The sequence below is a fragment of the Botryllus schlosseri genome, chromosome 3, assembly GCF_051294905.1.
Source record: "Botryllus schlosseri isolate E-star chromosome 3, Bs_hap1, whole genome shotgun sequence".
NCBI classification, from domain to species: Eukaryota; Metazoa; Chordata; class Ascidiacea; order Stolidobranchia; family Styelidae; genus Botryllus; species Botryllus schlosseri.
The window spans coordinates 23,127,409-23,151,731 of NC_137238.1; the positions used below are offsets into that span (position 1 = coordinate 23,127,409).

The following is a 24,323-nucleotide window of genomic DNA, read 5'->3' on the forward strand; positions in this document are numbered from 1 at the left end:
GTGGAAGTTCTGAACTTCGATAATTTGAGTGTTAAGTGTATTATTGCGTATAGGCTACCAGACGAGTGTCGAGATCATTGTCTATTGCTATTCATTTATCATATATATATATATATATGAATTTTACTTGCTCGAAAGACAAAAAGTGAAGCAGGTTCAGTTATTACACATATCTGAACTTCGCCCTCCCTTGACCGAGTGTTTCGTGTTTTTGTCACAAGATCTACTTTAATTAAAATCTTTGATCCCGGTGACATGCTCGACAAAAACTGAAAGTACGGGTATACCCCGGGGCCCGGACTCCAGTTTATAAATATTTAGTGCTCTAAATTCAAAACCTAATAAACCTTTGAATTTCAGTTTTCGGCTTTCTTTTTTTGGCATGCCCGTTAATTATTTGTTGGTGATAGAGATGATGAGTCATATAGTAATCGCGAGCACTGATTGACTTGTTTTACAAATTAGGGATTTTTTTCGGAAGTAGGCCTACTTAAATAGCTGGTTTGTGGTACAGAACTTGAATATAGCTTTCAATACAACAAAAGTATTGAAAGCTATATTCAAGTTCTGTACCAATTAGGGATTTGGAAACACATCACGTACCAATTTGAAACACATACCGTATAATCCGTAATGTGACAATGGGAACAAGGAAGGTTCGAACTGAACTATAGAAAGAGTGATTTCTTGTGACTACTGTACTCATACTTTGCCGCATTGCCTTTATTTTGAATCTTGATTACACATGCGAGGTATATAGGCAGCGTAATCCTGACATATTAATGAACGTACTTCAAAGTACACGAATTTCCTGTTCATTTGATACAGCCTATGGTTTTAGCTATTCAAAAAGCAAGTTTTATGTTTTGAATTCCAAGCAACCTTTCGCGGGCCGCACAGAATAGCTTGGCGGGCCGCACTTTGCCAGGTCTGCTTTACAGCGTGGGATAAAATATTCACGTATGTGGCAGCACAATGACTTCAATTTAGTAGTGATCAATAGTTATTATATACCATGTAATCCAACTTTATGATCTAAAAAGTTACTAGAATTGCCACACAACCAACCATGCACTTGTTATATTGGTGACGTAATATAACAATAAAAATAATTTTTTCAAAATCTTCAACAATCGACGCTGTAACATGTGAACTTTTGTAAGCAATTTTTATTTGTGAGGCCGTCGGCTGTTAATTATATGTCCTGATTTTGATATCTCATCGGTTTCCATCATTGTCGACCACGACGATTTACGGTATTGCTGTTTTTAAATATATTCAATTGACATGCCATTCCTCGCGTCATGTTTGGCACAAACCCATATGTCACAATTAATAGCGTAAGCAGCCGCTAGTGAGATATATGAGGTATATTAAAAATATCTTCACGTTCAGTAGACAATCAATGTTATATTACATAACATGATACTCATAAACATCATCAGATAATAGTCTGGTCGCATATAGCTTTGATAAACAAATGCAGTCGTTTAATAATATGTACGAGATACAATAAACTAACTGACTTAACGATTGACGTTTTGGACTATACTATGTAAAAGTTGCTGGTGAAGCGAAATTATAAGCCTGCATATGCCCTCGCAATGACAGTGTCAGCAACGTGTTATGCTATTGCAAATTATATTCAGCTGCTATGGTTCAATATTGGTCCTGAGCAATGTTCCCTCTAATTTTTCAAGAGTCTGCGCAAACACGCCAACTCACTGCGCAGGCCCTCGAACAACAGTGCGCAACCACCACCACCCCCCAATAGGGTGATAAAACTAACTACTGATCGGGAATTGCATATATATTGCTATCAATTTTTATCCTCTCCCTGCTCACATAATCAGATTTACCGGTAGAGCTGATCCAGTGAGGTGTGTTGGAATAGATAGGCCCTCTAAATAATAATAAAACATTTTCGGGCGTACCCGTTGATATAATGACTTCGTTACATGATGCTATTTCGTGACCCCCTATCTGCTATGTCAAAAGATATTGAAATCGCCAAAATGTACTAAAGTAAAAGACGTACACGATTTCAAATTGGTATTTCTTAACTGGAAAATAATGTTCCTCGATATTGCATTTGTCTTGTTGTGGGACTCGGATCGCCAGGACAGGAACATTTGGTGCCAGCCATTTAGGCGCCTATGGACATGGACAATTACACATATATTTGTATATATCGAAGTTTTCGGTCAGCACCGGGGCAATCTTTTTCGCCCAAGGTTTTCTCGCTGCTGATCGTTCTGGCGCACTTCTTGGAGTCGCATGTTACATAGCCTTTAACTTCATATGTCTTGACGCGTCATGGTGCGTTAATGGCCGTCCCCAACTGCCCATTTCTATAAATCATGCCTAATTTTTGTTGGGAAAGGGTACCCAATATTCAGATATCTTACAATAATAAAACGCGCGTAGCGCGAAAAAAAATTCCTGATAAATTTCAAGAAAATACACCATGATTTATGGTAATTCTCGAAATAATTTTGGACCTCCTTCGAGCTCGGCCCCTCCAATTGAGGGGTTTGGGGTGCGAAAGTTACGGTCCTGAGTAAATCTTACGCAATGATCATGCCACACGGAGAAGACTATTATTCGTTAGTTTCTCGCAGATTAACTTCGAGCTAGCCCATTGTTATTTATAACTTTGTTACACCATGTTATTTCGCCATTCCCAGAAAATAATGCGCTATTGAAATGACATCAGTATCGCTCACGTGTACGAGGTAGTGATGAGCGAATAGTGCTTTTCGAGACTCCGAATCCCTCCGACAACTTTAGTGTCTGAGGAAAACTCCCTCCGACTCCGAAGAGCTCAATCCCAGACTCCGAGACACTCCGATGAATCTCGTCAAGTATCCGAAACAGTAGCAAGCATGGTACGTGGTACACATGGTAGCCTACAACATGATACAAGTGATAATATGGTTGGCCCCATAGTATTGTTTATTCTCCAGTCCTTAATTGCAGTGCAAATGGCTGATTTTTATGCACTTGGCAATCATTTTTGCAGGTTACCCGGCATATTACAACTTTACAAGGTGTCAACTGTCTGTGTTGTGGTTTGTCATCATAATCAAGAGTGTATTCTGGTCAGAGCTATCCAAAGATATAGGAGACCAAAGTTACAACACTCCGAAATTCTTCGAAAAAATATCTGTAGTAAACTCCGACTCCGCTCTGGCTGTCACAAAATCGGCAAAACTCCGCTCCGAATCCACTCCGACTCCGCTCCGATGCTCATCACTGGTACGAGGCCATACTAAAAAATATCTTCAGTGAGGCGCAGGTAATTGTGAACTCTCATTTCTTCACGGAGCGCAATAGTTACCTTTGCGGGGCGCACTTTTACCTCGGTTTCAGACTTCAGTAATAACAATGACCCTGGCAATGTTCCATCTTAATTTTCACGGATCTGCGCGCCTGCGTGGTTCATTGGACAACAGTGCGCAACAACTATAAAAAAAATAACATCACTTCTGATTTTTTTCTGCGCAGCGTAGATTTTCTGTGCGCGGAGACCGTTTCAGCACTGCGCATTTGCGCACGTGCGCAGCTTAGAGGGAACATTGGTCCTGAGCTGCCAATATTATCTGAGAATCCCTATACAATACTTGGTACAGGTATAGCAACTTTTGGTCCCCAAAGTGACTTCGGAATCACAACGAGCGTTTAACGTATTATTCTATAATAATACATGAGTCAATTCACATTATTACCGGAACCAGAAACTTTCTGGTCCCTAGGCGAAGAACACAATTTTCTCGGGCGAAATATAAATCATAAAATATGTTTTGCGAAGCGTTGATGTTGTCCGAAGCCACGATTAAAGTGTAAGATATAGTCTTTTGAAGAAATGTGTTGGTAAAAAAAAACTTAGAAGTCCGCAAGGTATGCATCAAATGTTTGTCGCTACATATTATTCGATATAGCTCAATGCATATGTAAAGGAATATAAGTAGACCTGTGTACTAGAGTAGTAGTTCTCAACCGAGGTGCTCAGTAGCGAAGTACTTCTACATTCCCAAGTACGTGAAATGTGGTACCGATGCATCTAAAATTGCACAATGATCTCTGGCCCCCATATCTTCAGACGATACGAGCATATCTTTTGCTGGCTCAACATTTTGATACAAGCTCTACCTATCGGAAATATATGCATGAATATCCGCCTTTTGAAAATATTTTTATGAACTTTCAAAATTTGTTGCTCGAACGTATCATCGGTCCCCACCCAGTGGGTCGGAAGGAACACGACCTGGTGACCTGTGAATACATACGTTCAAAAACCTAAATGTTTCAACTTTTGTCGCTGTTTAATATATAATTTAACCCTTACGAGGTGGGCGTATCATATTTGATATGGCATGTCTCCGACACCGATTTCTCCATGTTGACACGCCCTAGACGTCGGGTACTACGTTTTTTGAAAAGCTGAGCGAGCGAGCCACAGCAGAATATTTGGTCGCAACCGTCGAGAAAATAGACTAAATGATAGCTCAAATGTTGCCATGAAATCATGTTCCGATTTAAGCACAAACTTACAAATTTGAGGGTACATACACAATGCCCGTAAATCTAGATTTGGACTTACAAATAGCTTATTGAAGCGATAAACACCACAAGCAATTATTAAATACAGTGTCTATGTATGTACTATGTACTAGGCGTGTCTCTGTTGTTGCATGACTCGTTAGTCCGACTATTTTGCTTGATTTGGCTATGGTATCATTGGCCTCAAGTCTAAAATCTTGTAATTGAATTGAAAAAGTCCCACCTAGGATGGTATTGAATAAAACATATCTGACGTTATACAGCCTGAAACCATCCCTCAACTTCACATTGAAAATGATTGCTGGTTTGTTGAAGGTTACAAAGAAAAAATACGTTGATCGAAACTTATTTTACACCCCTCAAAACAGAAGCATCTGTCAGAGACCCCATAACTCATGCAGGTCGAAGTTGTTTTCCATATGAGGAAAGAGTTTGCCAGCATGCAATTGTCGACAAATTCACGGAGTGTAATCATGGGATTATCATCAGGAATGTTTCAAGTATTTTCGGTCCCGGTATCTCATCGGTACCACATCTTTCCTACTTCAAGTAGATTTTGACTACTCACACTTGCTCCTCAGGGGGTTATGATTTTAGACTTCTTCTAGTTCTAGTTGACAGTTTTTAGATTTCAGGTCAAAATTAGTCATAGAATACTTGCTTTGTTACGTAAGTGTAAATGGACACTTCTATTTCTGCTTGAGTACCGAAGGTGACTATCTTTGACCACTAGGGCTGTTCAAAAATAACTTTTTTCCCGGATTCCAGCCCTTCGCTGATTAAATTGTCAGGTTACCCTAAAACGCGGAACACCAAATTTGGTTCAATTCCAACAAGTATAAGACTCCGCAGATCCAATTGAAAATTTTAAGTTATTGGGGAAAATTAAAAAAAAAATTACGTGGTCGCTCGTGAAGGGCCGGGCCTTCGATTTGATGTGAAGAAGAGCCTAAAATCCGCTTCCGATGTCACTTTTGTTTGTAATCGCAACATATATGACACGAAAATTGAGAAACCGTTTTTTCATTGAACATATCACGCCCAGTCTAAACATTTTTATCGAGCTGCTTATCTTGAAGTTCTTCTGGAATAGTGGATAAGTATACCACATAAAATAGATTACGTGGTGAGATTACAATCCATATGGGACAGATTAGGAAACAATTTCGGTATTTTCTGTTTCAAACGACTGTTCACTAATTTTCAGAGACTGGAAACTGCAAATCCAAAATGTTTTGCAAACATAACGAAGTTACCCAGGTTTTCTACAAACCCCAATAAAACATTTCTAAACAGCAATATGTTGTATCAGTAGACGTTCCTGATAACAACTAAAATGAGTTTGCACAGAATGATGTTTCATCGTAGACGGCGAAACTGCCTCTTGATTTTCTACGAAGTAGGTTCTCTATCATGTTGCAAATATAGAGGTTTCGCGGATTATGCGAAAATGCCTCGCGGACCCCCGGTTGTGAGCCACTGTACTAGATCACAGGTCTCTAAGCTTTAATTACTGTTCTCAGGTCATTTGCAGAACAAGTTAGACGGTACATTACCAATAGCAACGCGATTGGGGAGATACGCCGGACATCAATCATAAGTGAAAGAAACCAATCTGCAACTGAATGAAATTTACGTCAGACCACTGACGACATGAATCCAAGCCAACATATATCGGACAGGGATCCACATATATGTCGTACTGGACATCGCGGCTGTGTCTTCATATTAAGCAACCAAATGGAAAATAACTTGAGAATTCATGAGCAATATGCGGAAGAAATGCGTGAACTGTGGAGAGATGAAATCGGCTGTCGTCTCTTCCAGGACAGGATTCATCTAAATTTGAGTAAAGATGAAATGAAACAGGCGTTCGAAGAACTTTTGACTATGGAGGACTCGTCTCAGTTTGATTACTTAGTAGTCGTTATCAATGCGAAGGGTAGTTTACTAAACGAGCAAAATCAAATGTGGGCAAATCGGATTATAGGGATCTCTTATCGCCCTATGAAGTTGGTGTATGAACGGATCGATCAGGGAATAGCATATTTTCAACATATAATGGCCAGTGACAGAAAATGGTATTCGAAATCGAAAATGCTGGCTTGGATATTATTAAGCCCTATTAACTGGCTGTGTGAGGGGTACAAATGGGCAATGGCATGGTATCGACAGATAATGGGCATTTACATAAATTTGTACGCTTGGATTCTTCATCGCCCTATTAATTGGCTGTATGGGCTGTTCAATTGGTCAATGACATCTGTTCCACATATATTGGGCAGTGAGAGACAATGGTATTCGGAATCGGAAATGGTTGCATCGTTCTTCAATTATAATGACAAATGGAAGGGAAAACCGAAATTATTCATTTTGAATTACTGTCGCTTCGCACAAACGAGCGACGTCGATGGCATGAATATTACCAGCCAACTGATTTCTGAAGGAAGAAATCAAACATGCCCTTTCAGCCGTGGGACAAATAGGTATACAAGCCAAAGAATGCCTCCGGTCAGTAATTTGACGCTGGTGTATGGTTCATCGTCCTGTTTACTTACAGAGATAAAAGAAGTCTTCTCTGAACAGTGGAAATCGAAATCTCTATTGCAAATGCTTACGACGGTGAATGTGAGAATAAAGAATCGTGGGTGCTGGAGTGTCTTTGAATCAAGTCAAGAATCAACATTTATGTTTGCCGCAGATCGCACACCCGATGCAGCTGATCACGAAGTCAACACGTCAGCGGCTAATGCTGATGATACCATTGAACGGTTAGTGAATGAGGCAGCCCTAGGGATACAAAGTTATCCGACTGATCACATTCCTGCGCCAATTAGAAATATTTTCGCCCGGAAACACCAACATCCGACGAGATACGTGTCTAAATCATCACCGACACTTTCAAAAGGATGCGCGTTGTTAATTAGCAGTGCTCAGAAAAAGGACAATATGGTACACCAAGATAATGTAAGAATGATGGAAAATCTATGGGTGAGGAACGGTCTTTGCGAACTTTTCGATGGTAAATCGTATCTCAATCAAAGTGGTGCCGAATTGCAAGATCTATGCGAAAGGTTTTCGACATTGCCAAACATGTGTTACGATTACGCTGTTATCTCCATAAGCTCTCATGTTGCTCTCAAAACAGTTCAATCGGAATCCGAAGGAGCCCTATCTGATCCAATGGAACGTTCATACATACTTAGATACGAGGAAGGTTTTCTAAGCGTGCATGAGCTTCTCAACCTTTTTAATCGACCCGAGTCAACATGGAACAACAAAGCTAAGATCTTCATTCTGGATTATTGTCGCAGACATATTGAAGACAAGGGACGAGCAAAAGCGACTGGATATACAGACCCGTCCGCACAACAGCTGAGTCATTTGAAGTACCAATATAATACAAACGAGTTGCCTCCCAGCATATCAACTGTCGTCGACGATAGCATCATTGTATATGCGACGCATTCACCGTGCATGACTTACCCTTACGGGATTATCACTGCTATTAGTGAAGTGTTTGGAAGAAATTTTGCGCGAAAATCTATTTTGGAAATGCTCACCATGGTGAATGCCCAAATGAAGCAGAAAGGGGGGTTGATGAGCCTAAGCCTGTTCAAGTCGACGTTGACTGACGATTACCATCTCCATCCGTTCTCAGATATTCATGAACAATGAACAATCATTATTCGATGCTATGAAATCATGTTTTCTGCGTCTGCGAGCAAGGATATTCGTAATCATCTGCTACGTGTAGGCCTATATGACTATTGACAGCATATATTGCAATCTAAATATCTTTAAAAGTGACTTCATGCATTAGATGACGAAGCCCAGATACACTACGATAAGCGAAATTATCAAGTAAATAGAACTAAAATAGTACGACAATAACTTCTTATATATGACATATATAGCGGCCGATTAAGCGTCCGGCTTCTTGACCGGTAGGTCGTGGGTTCGATTCCCGGCCGGGTCAGACCACAGACCTGATTAGTAACACTGGTATCCATGGCTTCCCTGCTTGGCGCTCATGCATTCTTGGGATAGCATGGAGGGGTGGTGCATGACTTAGAAAGCCGTAAAGGCTATATCTGCACTTCCTTGCCCAGCGGCATATGCACATCATGCACTCATGGTATGCATATGCGCAGATCGTGTGTATGTGTATCATGAGTCGGTGTATATGCCGCAAAAACATCAAGGACAAAAATAAACTACGTTCTTTCCTTTCCTTAGCCTAAATAACTATTTATTATACTATCAATACCTTGAATATATATATTGCGGTACAGTGACGTGCGGTGAGGTTCATGTCTGGTGAGGCACGTACCCCCCCCCCCACACACACACACACACGCACGGACGTAGAGTAGGATACCTGATAAAGAGACCCAAAATGTGAATAACAACAGCAGCGGGTATAGAGAGCATTTTCTTTGCACACTGATAGCCGTAGCAATTCCATATTCTACAATACATGTAGGACTGGTCGCTATTGTGCTATATGGGCAACTTTAGACGGATAATAGTTACTATCTCTTCAAATACCGGTATAAATTTTTCGAAGGTCATGAAAGTAGCCTCCTCATTTACAAATATTTTTCAGTAAAAAAACACTAGATTTGCCGGATTTCGAAAGAAAATACACAGGACACTAGGTCAAGTCAGAATACACTAGATCTATCGTAAAAACACTAGAAATGGCACCACTGACCACAGACAACGACAACGCAGGCTACGTAAGTATAGCTATCACATACTACAATTATGGGTTATAGGTATTACAGTTGAACACAGCGTAGGCCACAATTTAACGGAAAATACATAACAGCTACATAAGTAAGGGAATGTATTTGCTCCGCATTACGTAGGGCAGTGGTTCCCAACCGGGGAGGAATTCCCCCCTTGGGGGGAATTTTGTAATTTTTAGGGAGGAATTCCACTTTAAAATTGTAACGGATTTCCCAAAATGTTCATGTCCGAACTGTCATGTTGGCAACCAGTTATATCAGAGCGTACACTGTAAACGAAAATGGTGTGTTTTCGCAATTCACACCCTAGCGTAGGGTGTGTTTTGAGTCATCACACTTATTGGGTACTAAATTTGTCATTTACACCTAAGCTATTGGTGGAAATAAGCTAAATACACCCCTACACACACATACCATAAAATATACACCCGAAGCATTGGCATTTGGGGTGAATTGTTAGAGATTACACCTTTTGTCAGACAAATATGAAGTTTAGGATTCAATCCGCGCTAACCGCTTCCACAAGCTTCCACAAAACTGTTGAAGTTTTAAGTCTGTGTCGGTCAGAAGCCTGGTTAAGCCTGTTGTGTCTAACTGTAGGTCGTGTAGGACATATTCTCTTTGGGTTTTAATTATCCACCGAAAATGCGTGTTTTCGCCCACTTTATTGTTGTCCGTGTCTTTAAGGCTTCTTGGGTAGGCTTAGACAATGTTGCATTGTTCAGTTTTTATGGATTTAACCCGGTTCGATCAAGTAAATTCGCCTACGCATATAGCTTCAGCTTCAGTGACAAATAAGCATTCGTTGTATTAGTTCGTGGTGTGCTACATCGACATGAATAGCTTCTTGGAGGTACAGAACTTCAATATACAATTAAATAGTATATTCATATTGAAATGAACCCGAAAATATTCGGGTTCATTTCAATATGAATATACTATTTAATCGACATGAATGAATAATAGCTAAGTCCACAATATCATATTGTAATTCACATTTATCGTGCACTGCGGTACTCGTACTTTGGCTGAAATTTCACCCTGGCTACTGTAGTGTGACCGATGTATCTCAAGTGTGTGGCAAAAATACGACACATTATGAAGTTGCCACGATATTGGTTTAGAATTTCTTTCACGCCACGTCAAATGCACAGTTGTACGAATGTACGTAGGCTATATCTATGTACAAAATATATCGGGCCTATGCCGCACGGCATTAGTGTATAACCACAGTATAATGCAGGTTACGGGTATTTAAAGCTGGGAATACTAGAAGGAGTCAAATTTTAGCCACAAACTTACGTGAGCAGTACGCAATATGGGCGTAGCAAGAATTCAAATTAAAATGGGACACGAGGTTACGTCACGGAACAATCATTGAAGTGGGCGAAAGAGGGACTAAATTGGGGCAAAGTTTCCTGGTTATTTTCATATCTATATTGTTGTGTTATTCACCATTTGGTAGCTTTATGGATTGCACACTAAGCCTAACCGACAACGACAATTCGCTTACAGCTTTCGGATCGTATCAATGGTTCGATCTATGAAGATGAATCTAGTACTGCAAGACTTTTTTAAGCTTATTATGATGTAATCTGCAGCTTCACATCTATCAAATCCACATTTCTGATAAATCAATTATAGTATACATACAAATATTCCGGAGATCCTTAACTTCAATATAGTTATTGCATCAGTTAGTCAATTGTGACATCATAATCGAACATACAAACCGTCATCACCAGAACAGCTGCTGCTATGTTTCGCTACAGCTATGTAAAATGTTTCGTTATATGCCGTATTTCCGCGCTTACGAGACCAGACTGGCTATCGACTGACCGTATTAGTTGTCGTGAATCTGTGAAGAAAGCCTCATTCGAGATTGAAAATATCTGAATGGTGAGTTACATTTCGTATCGGTACTATAGTAGTAGAGAACATTTGTTCCGTTGCGTTTCCGGTACAGATCCGATTCCTGTTACTCAGTGTTGCAGCTGTACTGGACAGAATTATATGTAGCAAGCTGGAATTTTAAACGTACCGGTAGTGACGATACATTGAATTCACATACATTGTTGTATCACCAGTACCGATACCAATATCCAAGACACAGTAGCTCAATGGCTCTGATGGAGATACTGTTGACAGGTGCAGCATCAGCTTTGATTATAAACTACGGTAATTTGGGCTTGATCAACATCGTTTGTAAGTGCATTGAAAAAAAATCGATTGTCGTTATATAGGCCTAGGTAAGTATTATGATTACCAAAGCACATCACGACCTGTTTAAGTGTAAAGGTAGCCTACCACTGACTATGCAGAGTTATGTTATCAGCCTATCACCCTGTCATTTTCACTGAGCTATATAGGCCTACACATTATATGTTATGTTATGTTATGGCAGGAAGGTAAACATATTATCTATTCTACTTCAGACTTGCATGGGCATAGATCGCAAATTTGGGGCTCTTGAAGAATGAAATCATCGATTTCTGCTCATGAGAAAACAAGTGTAACATACAAACAGCAAAGGGCTGAAGAATATGAAGCAATGGTATCTGAGGTGAGCAATGGACATTTGATGAAAGCTTTCGATCCCCGTAAATTGGGGCCAGTAAATGTTAATGATATTGTGACATGGGTGAAAATATGACGATGCTATATTGCTATCACTATGAATATGAGAGACTTGACTAGGAACAGGCTTGCCTTAGTATTGAACATATTTTGCCGGCCCCCCCTCAGACTATCTGCTAAGAGTATGTGACCCATCAACTAGACTACTTCTTTTGAAACTACTTCTCTGAGTTCTGTTCATATATTTATTTTAATTTGAAGCAGCTTGACATGGATTTGACATAGCCACTTCTATATGCTTGTCATTGAGTAGAAATTTACATCTATTGCTTGAGTAGCAATGCGCACTACTGCGGTCAACTGGGTGTGCAACAATGCACGGATTAGCTGGGTCTTCAACGTTTTGACCAATATGAAGAGGCAAACATAGCCTTGCCAAAGTTGATCAAACTATAGAAATTAAACATGGAACGGCAACGACCGATTTTGCAGCTTCGTTCCGCTTCGCAGAGGCTGGAGAGGAGAGTGGTTTTGCGTAAGCGACTGTAGGATTTCTGGCAATCCAAAAGCTATCTTCCCGAGTCCAGAAATTATTGAATCTGGTCTTGATCGAAAGCTACTGTTGCACCGATTCCGAAAATATAAATTTAAATAGTGATCAGGCACTGATCCACCTAGAATCTGTCCTCCAAGTCTGAAATATCGGCATTGTTCAGAACAATCGGCTAACCGCAACACAATGACCCGTTGCGACTCTCCGATTGTTCGAACAATGCCGATATTTCGACTTTGAGGACGGATTCTAGGTGGATCAGTGCCTGATCATTATTTTAATTTATATTTTCGGAATCAGTGCAACAGTGGCTTTCGATCAAGACCAGATTCAACAATTTCTGCGCTCGGGAAGATAGCTTTTGGATTGCCAGAAATCCTACAGTCGCTTACGCAAAACCACTCTCCACTCCAGCCTCGGCGGAGCGGAACGAAGCTGCAAAATCGGTCGTTGCCGTTCCATGTTTAATTTCTATAATCAAACTGTCCTTTTGATCAATATAAACAAATCATAATATATGCACTTCTTGATTCATGATATGACATACACAAATGACATGACATGCACAAATCTGCTTTTTGTTAGATTCGAGGACTGATTGCTATTAGTAGCAGACTCTTACTCTGTGAATGTGAAATCAAATATGTTGTAGGTGAGTAATATACTATGCGTAGGAGAGTTGCAAAATTGTATTTTAACTTGCTTATTAACAAGCGTTAAAGCAAGTCAAGGCTACAACATCAGTACACATTTTGGATGTCTTGGGCGTTTCGAATCCAACCCAAATTATCAACTGAATGTTTACCGTATGCCTCATGGTTATTTTTTCAATTTTAGGATGCTGCTTTACAAGCAAAATATCGGGGAATTTCAACCAAATCGACGTCGCATTTAACGGTAGAAGCGTATGATGCGAAACAGTAAAGGATCGTTATCAAACAGCTTATATTCCAAGGTAATCATTATCATCCAGATAATTTGCTAATTTATAAGTATAAGACAAGTCAACGTTTTCAAATCAAGACACAGTTAGACATGTATCTGTGGCGGGGTTGTAACCAAGTCACGAGGCTCCGAGTCAAAAGTCAATCTCACTAATATAGTTTTGACTCGAGTCAGGTCGAGTCATTTTTCTTCGACCACTGAGTCATGGTATTATGACTCGAATCCGAGTCCAAGTCATTGTGTTGACTGATCAGCTTCCAGTTGAAATCTTGTTCAATCCACTTTTTATAACTCTGTTTGGTGATATCGAATGGTTCGCATTTATAAATATACGAATTTCCCTCACTGGTCGAAATTTTAAGTACCAGTACCAATAGGCGTAATCTAAATAGTGAGGTTACTTTACTGCTCTCCGAAATTTCAATGAAATGTAGGTCTTGGCCGTCTGAATCTTGAGTCATATGACTAGGTTCGAGTCATGCGCAATGACTCAAGTCCAAGTCGAGTCAATACACTGATTGACTCGAGTCGAGTCATTTCCATATTTTGAGAAAATGACTCAAGTCAAGTCGAGTCATCAGAAAATCGTGACTCGAGTCAATTCATGACTCGAGTCAGTACAATCCTGATCTGTGGTCCCTTTGAATCCATTCTGAAAGTCAATATTGCCTGAGGAGGAAACGTTTCAAACGTGTTTTGAATCAATATTAAATTCATATCAAAGTCCTATATCTGATATTCTCTAAATTTTAGAGACCGCATGCAGCAAGAGCCAGATTACATTAGAGGAATTAACCAATCTTGGGACTATGCTGCGAAAACTGAAAGAATTGTTATCAAGCCAGCAGGTATTACAACTTTGTTAACGACACCTGATGTCAACTTTCGTAGTCGCATGTATGAAGTAAACCAAAGCAGAGATGGTCAAAGTTACTAGCGTTGCTACTCAAGTCGATGTAGAAATGCTGCCGTCAATTTATACTCGATTACAAGTAGATACAACAGTTCCCAATACAAGTCAAAACTATGTCAAGTGGAATCAGAATACAAAATGTCGGAAGAATAGTTAAGTATGGTAAGCAGTTTTTCGGAAGTTTCTGTTTTGAAAATTGCGATATGAATGTTCGCGATTATTGTAAAGTTACTAATAGCATATGACACTACTAACAGAAAGAATCTTCAAAAATATATTCAGTTATCCTGATATAGGGGGTGTTGCCAGACTTGGACAACTCTCTATTCTAGCGAGATAGTGTAATGGTTGTGCGTCCGGCTTCTCGATCGGTAGGTCGCGTGTTCAATCCCCGGCCGGGTCAGACCAAAGACTCAAAAACTGGTATTCGCGGCTATCCTGCTAGGCGCTCAGCAATCACGGATAGCATTGAGGAGAAAAAAAAACGGGGGTGCAGATTAGATGACCTTACTATAAAGGCCGTATCGCATGTCCGTCGTCAAAAAGCATCTCGATGGTGCAGGCGAAAAAGAATACCATATCTCTCTCTCTCTAAATATACTAATTGAGGCCATTGTAATTTGTGAAATGCTTCTATGCTCTAATTCTAATTCTAATTGAATTTATGAAATCTTGCTATGGTCTAATTTTAATTTTAATCCAACGTCTCATTTTCCTGATAATGCTACAGTAGTACTGTATAGTGCGAAACGTGCCCAGCTTGCTGTACAGCAGGGGTGTTCAAAAATGACTTTTTATTCTCAAATTCTTGTGGCTACTTCATGAAATTGTTAGGTTACCTAATTGAAGCTTGCACACTAAATTTGGTTTGGTTCCAACCAGCAGCCGCATTGCTACAGGAGACGAAAGTTTTTTTTTATTTATTATATAAAAATGAGTCAAAAAAAGTTAAAATTTTCTGTGCACCCATGCAATTGTTAGGTTGTCTATAAACAATGCCCACCAAATTTGCCTCAATTCAAACCATCCGAAGCGGAGTTATTGATGTCGAAAACTTTGGATTTGAATAAAATAGTATTTACGGTGGGCAGAACTGTAATAAATGATTTAAAAAATCGGTCACCGTAAATACTATTTTACTGAAATCCAAAATTTTTCGACGCCAATAACTCCGCTTCCACTGGTTGAAATTGAGCCCAATCGGTTGAGCATTGTTTCTATAGAAAACCTAACAATATAATGGGTCAACAGAAGATTTTAAATTTTTTTTACTCATTTTCATATAGGCCTGATAAGTAAAAAACTTTGTTCTCCTGTAGCAATGCGGCTACTGGTTGGAATCAAACCAAGTTTGGTGTGCAGGCTTCCATTAGGTAACCTAACAATTTTATCAAGTAGCCAGTACGATTTGAGAAAAAGTCATTTTTGAAGACCCCTAGCGCACATATCAGATGACTTGGGAGTTTGGAATCCAATCCAAATTGTCAACTAAATGTTTATACTTCGTGGTTATTTTTTCAATTTTAGGATGTTATGATACACGATCATGTCAGGGCATATCAACCAAGTCGACGTCGCATTGAACCGTAAAACCGTATGCTTCGAAACAGTGATGGACCTTTATCAAACAGCACATATTGCAAGGTAATCATTAGCTTCCAGCTAATATGCTAATTTCTATGTATGAGGCAAGTCAAGGTTTCTATAATCAGACTAGTATCTGTGGTCGCTTTGAATCCACTCTGGAAGTTAATATTGCCCAACCAGGAAACGTTTCGTGTTTTGTATTAATACCAAGTAGTCAGATTTAAATCAAGTCCATGCATGTCTTTCTCTGATTTTCTTCAAATTTAGGATGCTGCTTAAAGACTGCATGCTGCAAGAGCAAGATTCTATCACAGGAACTAACGGAGTTTGAGAGTATGATGCGAAAACTGAAAGACTCGTTATCAAGCCAGCAGGTATGACAACTTTGTTAGCGACACCTGATGTCAACTTTCGTAGTCGCATATATGAGGTAAACCAAAGCAGAGATGGTCAAAGTTACCAGCGTTGCTACTCAAGTCGATGTAGAAATACCGTCGTCAATTTATACTCGATTACAAGTAGATGCAACAGTCCCCAGTACAAGTCAAATCTACGTCAAGTAGAAGTAGAATACGAAATGTCGGAAAAATAGACAAGTATGGTAAGCAGTTTTTCGGAGGTTTCTACTTGGAAAATTACGATATGAATCTTTGCGACTAATATAAAATTACTAATGGCATATGACACTACTAATAGAAAGAATCTTCAAAATATATTCAGTTATTTCTGATACAAGCGGTGTTGCCGAACTTGGACAACTATAGATATTCTAGTTGGCTAATTATACTAAATGAAGCTATTCTAATTTGTGAAATGTTTCTAAGCTCTAATTCCAATTCTAATCGAATGTATGAAATCTTTCTATAGCCTAGTTTCATTTCTAATCTAATGTCTGGTTTTCCTGGAAATGCTACAGCAGAACTGTATAGTGCGAAACAGCCAAGCTTGCTGTACAATAAGGGTGTTAAAATGATTTTATTCTCAAATTCTACTGGCTACTTGATAAAATTATTAGATTAGCGAATCGACGGCTACACACCAAATATGGTTCAATTCCAACCAGAAGCCGCATTGCTGCAGAAGGAAGTTTTTTATTTATTATTTAAAAATGAGTGAAAAAAATTCAAAATTTTCTGTTTACCCAGGAAATTGTTAGGTTGTCTATAGAAACGATGCCCACCAAATTTGGTTCAATTCAAACCAGCCGAAGCGGAGTTATTGATGTCGAAAAATTTGGAATTGAATAAAATAGTATTTACGGTAGCCACAATTGTAATAAATGATTATAGACTCGGTCCCCGTAAATGCTATTTTATTCAAATCTAACCGCATCCAGTGGTTGGAATTGAGCCAAATCGGTTGAGCATTGTTTCTATAGACAACCTAACCATTTAATTGGGTGAACAGAAAATTTCAAGTCTTTTTTTATTCATTTTCATATAATAAACAAAAAACTTTCTTCTCCTGTAGCAATGCGGCTACTGGTTGGAATCGAACCAAATTTGGTGTGCAGGCGTCAATTAGGTAACCTAACAATTTTATCATGTAGCCGGTAGAATTTGAACAAGTAATTTTTGAACACACCTATTCTACAGTAGGGTTGTTCAAGAAAAAACTTTTTTCCAAATCTCACTCGCTTACTGACTAAATTATCAGGTTGTCTAAGAAAACGTTGCACACCAAATATGACTCAATTCCGACCAGTAAAGGCAGTGCAATCTTGAATGGAAAGTAGAAGCAGAGCTATTTGAGTTTTTCGTTGATAATCCCCAATCCAATGAGGATTCCAACTAGTAGAAGCAGAGCTATTTGAGTTTTTCGTTGATAATCCCTAATTCAATGGGAATTATCAACGAAAAACTCAAATAGCTCTGCTTCTACTAGTTGGAATATAGTCAAATTTGTTTTGCATCGTCTTTGAAGACAACCCAACAATTTCATGAGGTTGACAGAAAAATTTGAAATTTTTTTCATTTTTTTCCTAATAAATTAAAAATTTCAATTCAAGATTGCACGGGCAGCACGGCCTTTACTGGTTGGAATAGAGTCAAATTTGGTGTGCATCGTCTTCTTAGACAACCTGATAATTTAAACACTAAGCGAGTGAGATTTGGAAAAAAAAGTTTTTATTGAACAACCCTACTGTACAGTGTACAGACATTTGCTATTCTCATGCTCATAAGATGAACTATGATTTGATATTAACGGAGTTAGATTCAACTTTTCGCGATTCAGTAATGCTAATTCTAATCTAATATGTTAGCTAGAATTATAATTTTAATCTAATTTCAAACTGTGTAGCTATAATTTTAATTCTACTTTAATTCGAAAAAAAAAATCTAATTTGGAAAAAGGGAACGTTTTCTAGTTGTCCAAGTCTGCCTGGTACATGCGGTTTATCCATAAATTTCCATCTTGTCGATGCCTAATTGCCCACAAATCAGTGATCGTGTGTGAATATGTTTCCTATAGCAGTAAGTTCACCGTATCGGGCCACATTCTGTACTGCAATGCCTTAGCGAGTGAAACATCTGATTTTTTGTAAGTACTCTGTGAAAATATATATACTTGGTAACGGCTTCTATTTTTGTGGACTTCGTTAAGTTATCATAGCATATGTGCCTGTTAATTGGGTTGTGAGTATGCATTTTGATTTCAGGATGATGCCACAAGTTCTTGCTGAAGATAGTGACTCAACCTTCGCTGTACAAAGAGTGTTTTGTGGAAACCTGGAGGAGGCGGCTTCCCAATATTACAAGGGCAATATTCTTCGAGCAGTATTTTCAGTGAATTTTTTTCTCCGTCGCTGGGATCTCTGTTTTTGTTATTTCACGAACTATTTTTCCATTTTATGTTAATATGGTTCAATTTATATCGAATATATGCATTGCAGTCAAGAATGTTTATTTGCGATAGTGTGTCATTTGGCAGAAGATACAGGATTTCAATTAGGGTGTATATATTGAAATTCCACCCCTATCAATTCTAATGGCTAGGGTGAAATATGCGATATACACCGCAAGGAATGGGGTGGATTCTGGTCATATACACCCGCAGGGTTACGTAAGTTCTGTTTTCGTGTACCACCTTTTGGGGTGAGTATACCCACTCTTTTTGCTAAGAGTGTATGCTCCATATAGCTGTTTTTTTGCTGAAAGTATGTTCAAATGCTATTTGAAATCTCTTTCTCCCATACAATTTCGCCCTTGTTTTTTTTTTAACTAGTTCAGATTTGCTGCAGTTCGCAAGACAATTTTGCAGGCCAGCGATGGCCCCTCAAACAAATATATTCTAAGCGAGTAAATGTCGTGCCGAATCTATCACAACAAAGCCTCTAACGAGAGTATTTATCTTATATTTTCATGTCAACATTTTCATAAAGAGACAAAATATTCCAACGTCATCGATTCAAGTCAAAGAGATCGCTAGCCTTGCTTTATTTTTAGTGAACAGCTACTCGATCGAAAAAATGCATGTTAAACTTGGTGCAATATTGCCGAAACCAAATGAGTGCCCTAAATTTCAATGAGCTCAAGCAGGAAATCTGATCACGTTTATGTTATATATCAGGGTATATATCAGGGCTGTAACCAAGTCACGAGGCTCCGAGTCACAAGTCAATTTCACTTTCATAGTTTTGACTCGAGTCAAGTCGAGTCATTTTCAATTCACCATTGAGTCAAGTCCGACGATCCAAGTCACCGAGCATAGGGTCGAGTCCGAGTTATGGTATTATGACTCGAGTCCGAGTCCAATTCCTTGTGTTGACTGCTCAGTTTCCAGTTAAAGTCTTGTTAAACTCACTTTTTATAACTCTGTTTGGTGATATTGAATTATTTTGATATATAATATACTAATTTTCCTCACTTTGAGCAGTTTATTGTCGCATTCTCAAGTACCAGGACCAATAGACGAAATTCCAATAGGAAGGCCACTTTACTGTTCTTCGAAATTACAATGAAATGTCGGTCTTGGCCGTCTTATAGTCACGAGTCATATGGCTTGGTTCGAGTCATGTACAATGACTCCAAGTCGAGTCAATAAACAGATTGTCTCTAGTCGAGTCGAGTCGTTTCCCTATATCCTTCTATATATGAAAATACCAATATTATTGGCCAAATGCATACGCACACTTGAGAAAAAAATCGCGAGACCAGCAAATTTATGCATACTGATTTTTCACAGCAGTTATATTAGCGATTGGTGCATGATAAGCCGAAAACACAAATGGAAGTATGGGGGTCTGTTGAGTCAAGCCTTCCAGAATTTGTTTGATTGGGACCAAGACCATTGTTTTTGGAGGTCTACAAAGTGTTGTTACAGCCCTGCTAGAAACATACACTCCGTACCCCCCGTCTTATTCTTCGGTCAACAGGGGATTGCGCGGTAAAAAATGACCTTTTTTTAATCATCGGGCAGATTTCTCCTAAGGGGGGAATTTTGGCTCAAATTTCGGCCAAGGGAGGCACGAGATGAAAAAGGTTGGGAACCACTGACGTAGGGTATTGGCCGTCGCTAATACTATATAATTCCTACAGAACTGTTGTATTCCGAAATCGATAGCGCGTTTCACTGTGCTGCGATTGTCCAATTGTTAGCGAATAGTGCATGAGGCAGATTCGTTTGTGTCTCACCTATTGTTTCTCTGCGATGGCATTTTCTGTAATAAAGCCGCATGTCACCTTCCCTGGTAATTTGGTGGGGTTCTGGTGCTCTGACACTGGTAATATTTGGATTTTCGGAATCAGTGTGACGCTAGCATTTGATTGATACCAGTTGTTATGAATTTCGAGCTATTTATGATGAATTGCATTGTCGCAGGTGAGGCACGACCCACCCGTGCCTCACCTGTGCCTCAACTCTCCTTTCGCGCTGTATTTTGAATAATAATTATGCAAATTGATGATGTCGGGTGAAAAAATGTTCAAATTTAGTTATTTATGAACATCGTTGTAAAATATCAATAATCATCGATTCATGGAGGGTTTTCACAATTTTCACTTACTCACCTGCCTCATTGGACCGCACGTCACTGTTGCGGTAACTTATTCTTGAATTTCTGTGTCGTTTCAAACCAATGCTATGCCATTTGTGTGCAATGCGCAATGCGAATCGTCACAACAGCTCATAACTACATTGAATGACTTGCATTCAAAACATAGAGCAGGGGTTCTCAACACGCGGCCCGAGGGCGTAAGCGGCCCGCAGCATCTTTCATCACAAATGTAACTACTACTGATATGGTGTTGTAACATATTAATTAAACTACTTAGCTCTTTTATCGCAACGTCTCTGTTTTGTTTATTGGTGACTTATTCTTTGAGTGTTGCCATCACGACTCACCAAGACTGGCTTGTATAGATCGCGACAAGGAAAGGAAAATTACCGACGAAAACTGAGTTTTTAGCTCTGCGTGGAACAATGAATTTGCTTTCGCAGGGATATGCAGTTTAAAACGACACCACCGACTGTTCCACCTGGAGTATCAAAAATAAATATTCACCTGGTCCACCTGATCTCAGAAAAAAAAATTTGCTAGTGTCAAGCCCAGCGATCCATATTTCGGGGCGTTAACGTTGCAGAGGCATTGTTCAAAATTGCTTGGAATATCGCTAAAGCCAAGAAGTGAGTTAGACAAGGTGTGTTTTTGAGAAAAACTGTGTGAATTCGCTGTTTCCGGAATTTAGCAACAAGAACAACATTACCTGGCAAATGTGGGGAAGCGAGCTGCGCAGTTGGTAATGCACCAGTGTCACGACACCGATGGCGGTGGTTCGAATCCCGGTTCGGACCTGCTTCTATGTGTCGGAAGTTTATCTGGGCTCCTCATCGCTGACCTCACTGTGTCGTACGAAAAGCCCAGATGAAGCAAGTAATGTTGACCTTACGGAGATCGGCTGCAACAGACTCCGACGAGGACATAACAGGCTACTATGGCCTAACATTGGACGAGTCCAGCGACTCGCTCACAGATATGATCTTGCACATCTAACAACCTGGATGGATTGTCTCAGAGTGGACACATTTGCTGAGGAAATTCATGGCAAACATGGAAGGGAACAGTTGTTCTGCAATGAGGGTCTTTTATCGAGGACCAGCCAAAAACATCAACTTGACAAAGCTGACTTGCGCCACTGGAAGATGACTAATTCACACAGAAAACAATAACTGCAAACTTACGAACGCTGTTCAGTAATGCTTCAGAGTGCATAAAAATGTATTAAACGTCCGTGTACAACTGGTAAATGCCTACAAATATATAATGGTACTGTTCTGCGGCCCACAGCCTGTTTTGCTGTTAAAACGCGGCCCGTTATACATGGGAAGCTGGGAACCCCTGCTATACAGTGTCATGAGTCATAATATTGAGTGTTGTAATACACGAGCCATAACACACGCTATAACCTTACCCTTACCCTAACCCGAACCCAAGCTAACACTATTTCACTATATTTATTAGCTCGTTTTTCTATTAACCCGCTGATTTGAATTGACCGATGTATTCCATTCGTGGCTATTATGACACTGACTGGTTTGACATTTATTCAACAGTCAATCGGAGATGGAAAGATTCGAAAATGCCGGATGCATATTCACGACCAACGCTAATTTTCTGATGACACTACAAATAACTGTTGTTTTGAAAAATAGAACCAGTAATCGTGATACTGGAGCTATTTCATCCCGTTCCAAGGATAATTCCATGCGTAAAAGCGATCCTAACATATCCTCAATAGGGCTCTTCAAAAATGACTTTTTTTCTCAAATCGTACTGGCTACTTGATAAAATTGTTAGGTTACCTAATTTAAGCCTACACACAAAATTTGGTTCAATTCCAGCCAGTAACCGCTTTGCTACAGGAGAAGAAAGTTTCTATTTATTATATAAAAATAAATAATAAAAAAATTGAAAATTTTCTGTTCACCCCATGAAAGTGTTAGGCTGTCTATAGAGACGATGCTCGCCAAATTTGGTTCAATTCCAACCAGTGGAAGCGGAGTTATTGCCGTCGAAAAATTTGGATTTGAATAAAATAGTATTTACGGTGACCGATTCTTTGTTTATTTATTATAGTTGTGCTCACCGTAAATACTATTTTATTCAAATCACAATTTTTTGACGGCAATAACTCCGCTTCCACTGGTTGGAATTGAACTAAATTTGGTGAGCATCGTTTCTATAGACCACCTAACACTTTCATGGGGTGAACAGAAAATTTTCAATTTTTTTGTTATTTATTTTTATATAATAAATAGAAACTTTGTTCTCCTGTAGCAAAGCGGTTACTGGCTGTAATTGAACCAACTTTTGTGTGTAGGCTTAAATTAGGTAACCTGACAATATTATCAAGTAGCCAGTACGATTTGAGAAAAAAAGTCATTTTTGAAGAGCCCCAATCCTCAAACTACTCCCTAGTTTACATAATCTAATGTGTAAAAGATAGTTTCTCTAGAGTAGAAGTGGAGTTAGTCTTAAATCATTGCCCCTTGAGTGAGCAGTGTAGAAGTATGTCGATGCTGGCCTCCTCTAATTCTATCGCAACACGATGCAGTTCTGCATTCCAAGGCTTCTGTGTGATCTATCATCGTCTTGTCTGACACAAAATAGCAACTACTGTAACCATCCTATTTTGTAAACATATATTTACGTTTGTCGACAAAGTACAAAGAAACAGAAAAATAATAGGACGATGAAATAAAGACACAAACAGTGAAGAAAACATTTCAGTCGTTTCAAATCATTACGACCGTGCAGCGAAGGGATCCATACGCGAAATGGCAAGTAGCGAGGCCTGTCAATATTGACAGTAAGGGCGATCGTTTTCGAATGGTCAGCTATCGGTTTTATGGAACGGCATGAACTACCGTGGGCAATATCACGATTCAGGAATAGTCAGGTATCCTAAGAAAGGTTATTTCCGCCTTGACGAACCCCGTTTTATAATAAACTTGAAAGTGTCCTGCGATTCGAGGAAGTTCTTGTAAATGTCCGACCGCAGAAATCTGCCGAACGGGTCGGACTTCATGAGCGCGTATATGCTCTCTTGCGCTTCGTCGAAGGTGTGCCGGTCGGGGCTCTTGAGTTTGTCTTCGATTCGCTCTCGTATGCTGCAGTTCAAGTTGACCTAGAACGCGACAGGTACATTGAAACGCGGGTTTACATCGGACGGCGAAACGATAAACCCACATTTAATCGTGTTAAATAGTGATAAACGACAGAATTGAGTATGTGAAAGTTTAGCATGCTATGCTTAAACATGTGACCCCACAACTAACCCTAAATTAAATCAAACACAACTATAATCCTAAAATTCGCCCTGATGACCAAGGACCTGTCAGGAATTGGAGTGTGCAAAATCGAGATTCGAATCTATCTTCGCGTTTCTCTAGTCTTCGCGTCGAGTCAATTATTCGAGTGCCGTTTAATATG

General features: G+C 39.4%; 2 protein-coding genes across 5 annotated transcripts in view; one reads left to right on the forward strand and one right to left on the reverse strand.

Annotated features, from left to right (window-relative positions):
• Positions 1 to 6,124: 6,124 nt before the first annotated feature.
• Positions 6,125 to 18,794, forward strand: LOC145436122 (uncharacterized). Of its 3 annotated transcripts, none has more exons than XM_080313405.1 (7): positions 6,125 to 11,216; positions 11,753 to 11,880; positions 13,285 to 13,402; positions 14,146 to 14,467; positions 15,833 to 15,949; positions 16,160 to 16,266; positions 18,552 to 18,794. In XM_080313405.1, the coding sequence occupies exon 1, from the start codon at positions 6,217 to 6,219 to the stop codon at positions 8,239 to 8,241; it is 2,025 nt and encodes a 674-aa protein (XP_080169531.1). In that variant the 5' UTR covers positions 6,125 to 6,216; the 3' UTR covers positions 8,242 to 11,216; positions 11,753 to 11,880; positions 13,285 to 13,402; positions 14,146 to 14,467; positions 15,833 to 15,949; positions 16,160 to 16,266; positions 18,552 to 18,794. The 3 variants fall into 3 exon arrangements, with proteins under 3 accessions (XP_080169531.1, XP_080169530.1, XP_080169532.1); XM_080313404.1 differs by having other exon boundaries at positions 14,146 to 14,240; XM_080313406.1 differs by lacking the exons at positions 15,833 to 15,949; positions 16,160 to 16,266 and having other exon boundaries at positions 14,146 to 14,240.
• A 4,724-nt stretch (positions 18,795 to 23,518) lies between these two features.
• Positions 23,519 to 24,323, reverse strand: part of LOC145436116 (uncharacterized) — a 33,995-nt gene continuing 33,190 nt past the window's right edge. For both annotated transcript variants that reach the window (XM_080313395.1, XM_080313396.1), the window contains one exon: positions 23,519 to 24,018. In XM_080313395.1, coding sequence (XP_080169521.1) covers positions 23,806 to 24,018 — 213 coding nt within the window. In that variant the 3' untranslated portion in view covers positions 23,519 to 23,805. The remainder of the gene's footprint in view (positions 24,019 to 24,323) is intronic.

Bases quoted from the DNA above. Each gene is read 5' to 3' on its own strand.
- LOC145436122 (XM_080313405.1), top strand. From the start codon at position 6,217: ATGAATCCAAGCCAACATATATCGGACAGGGATCCACATATATGTCGT.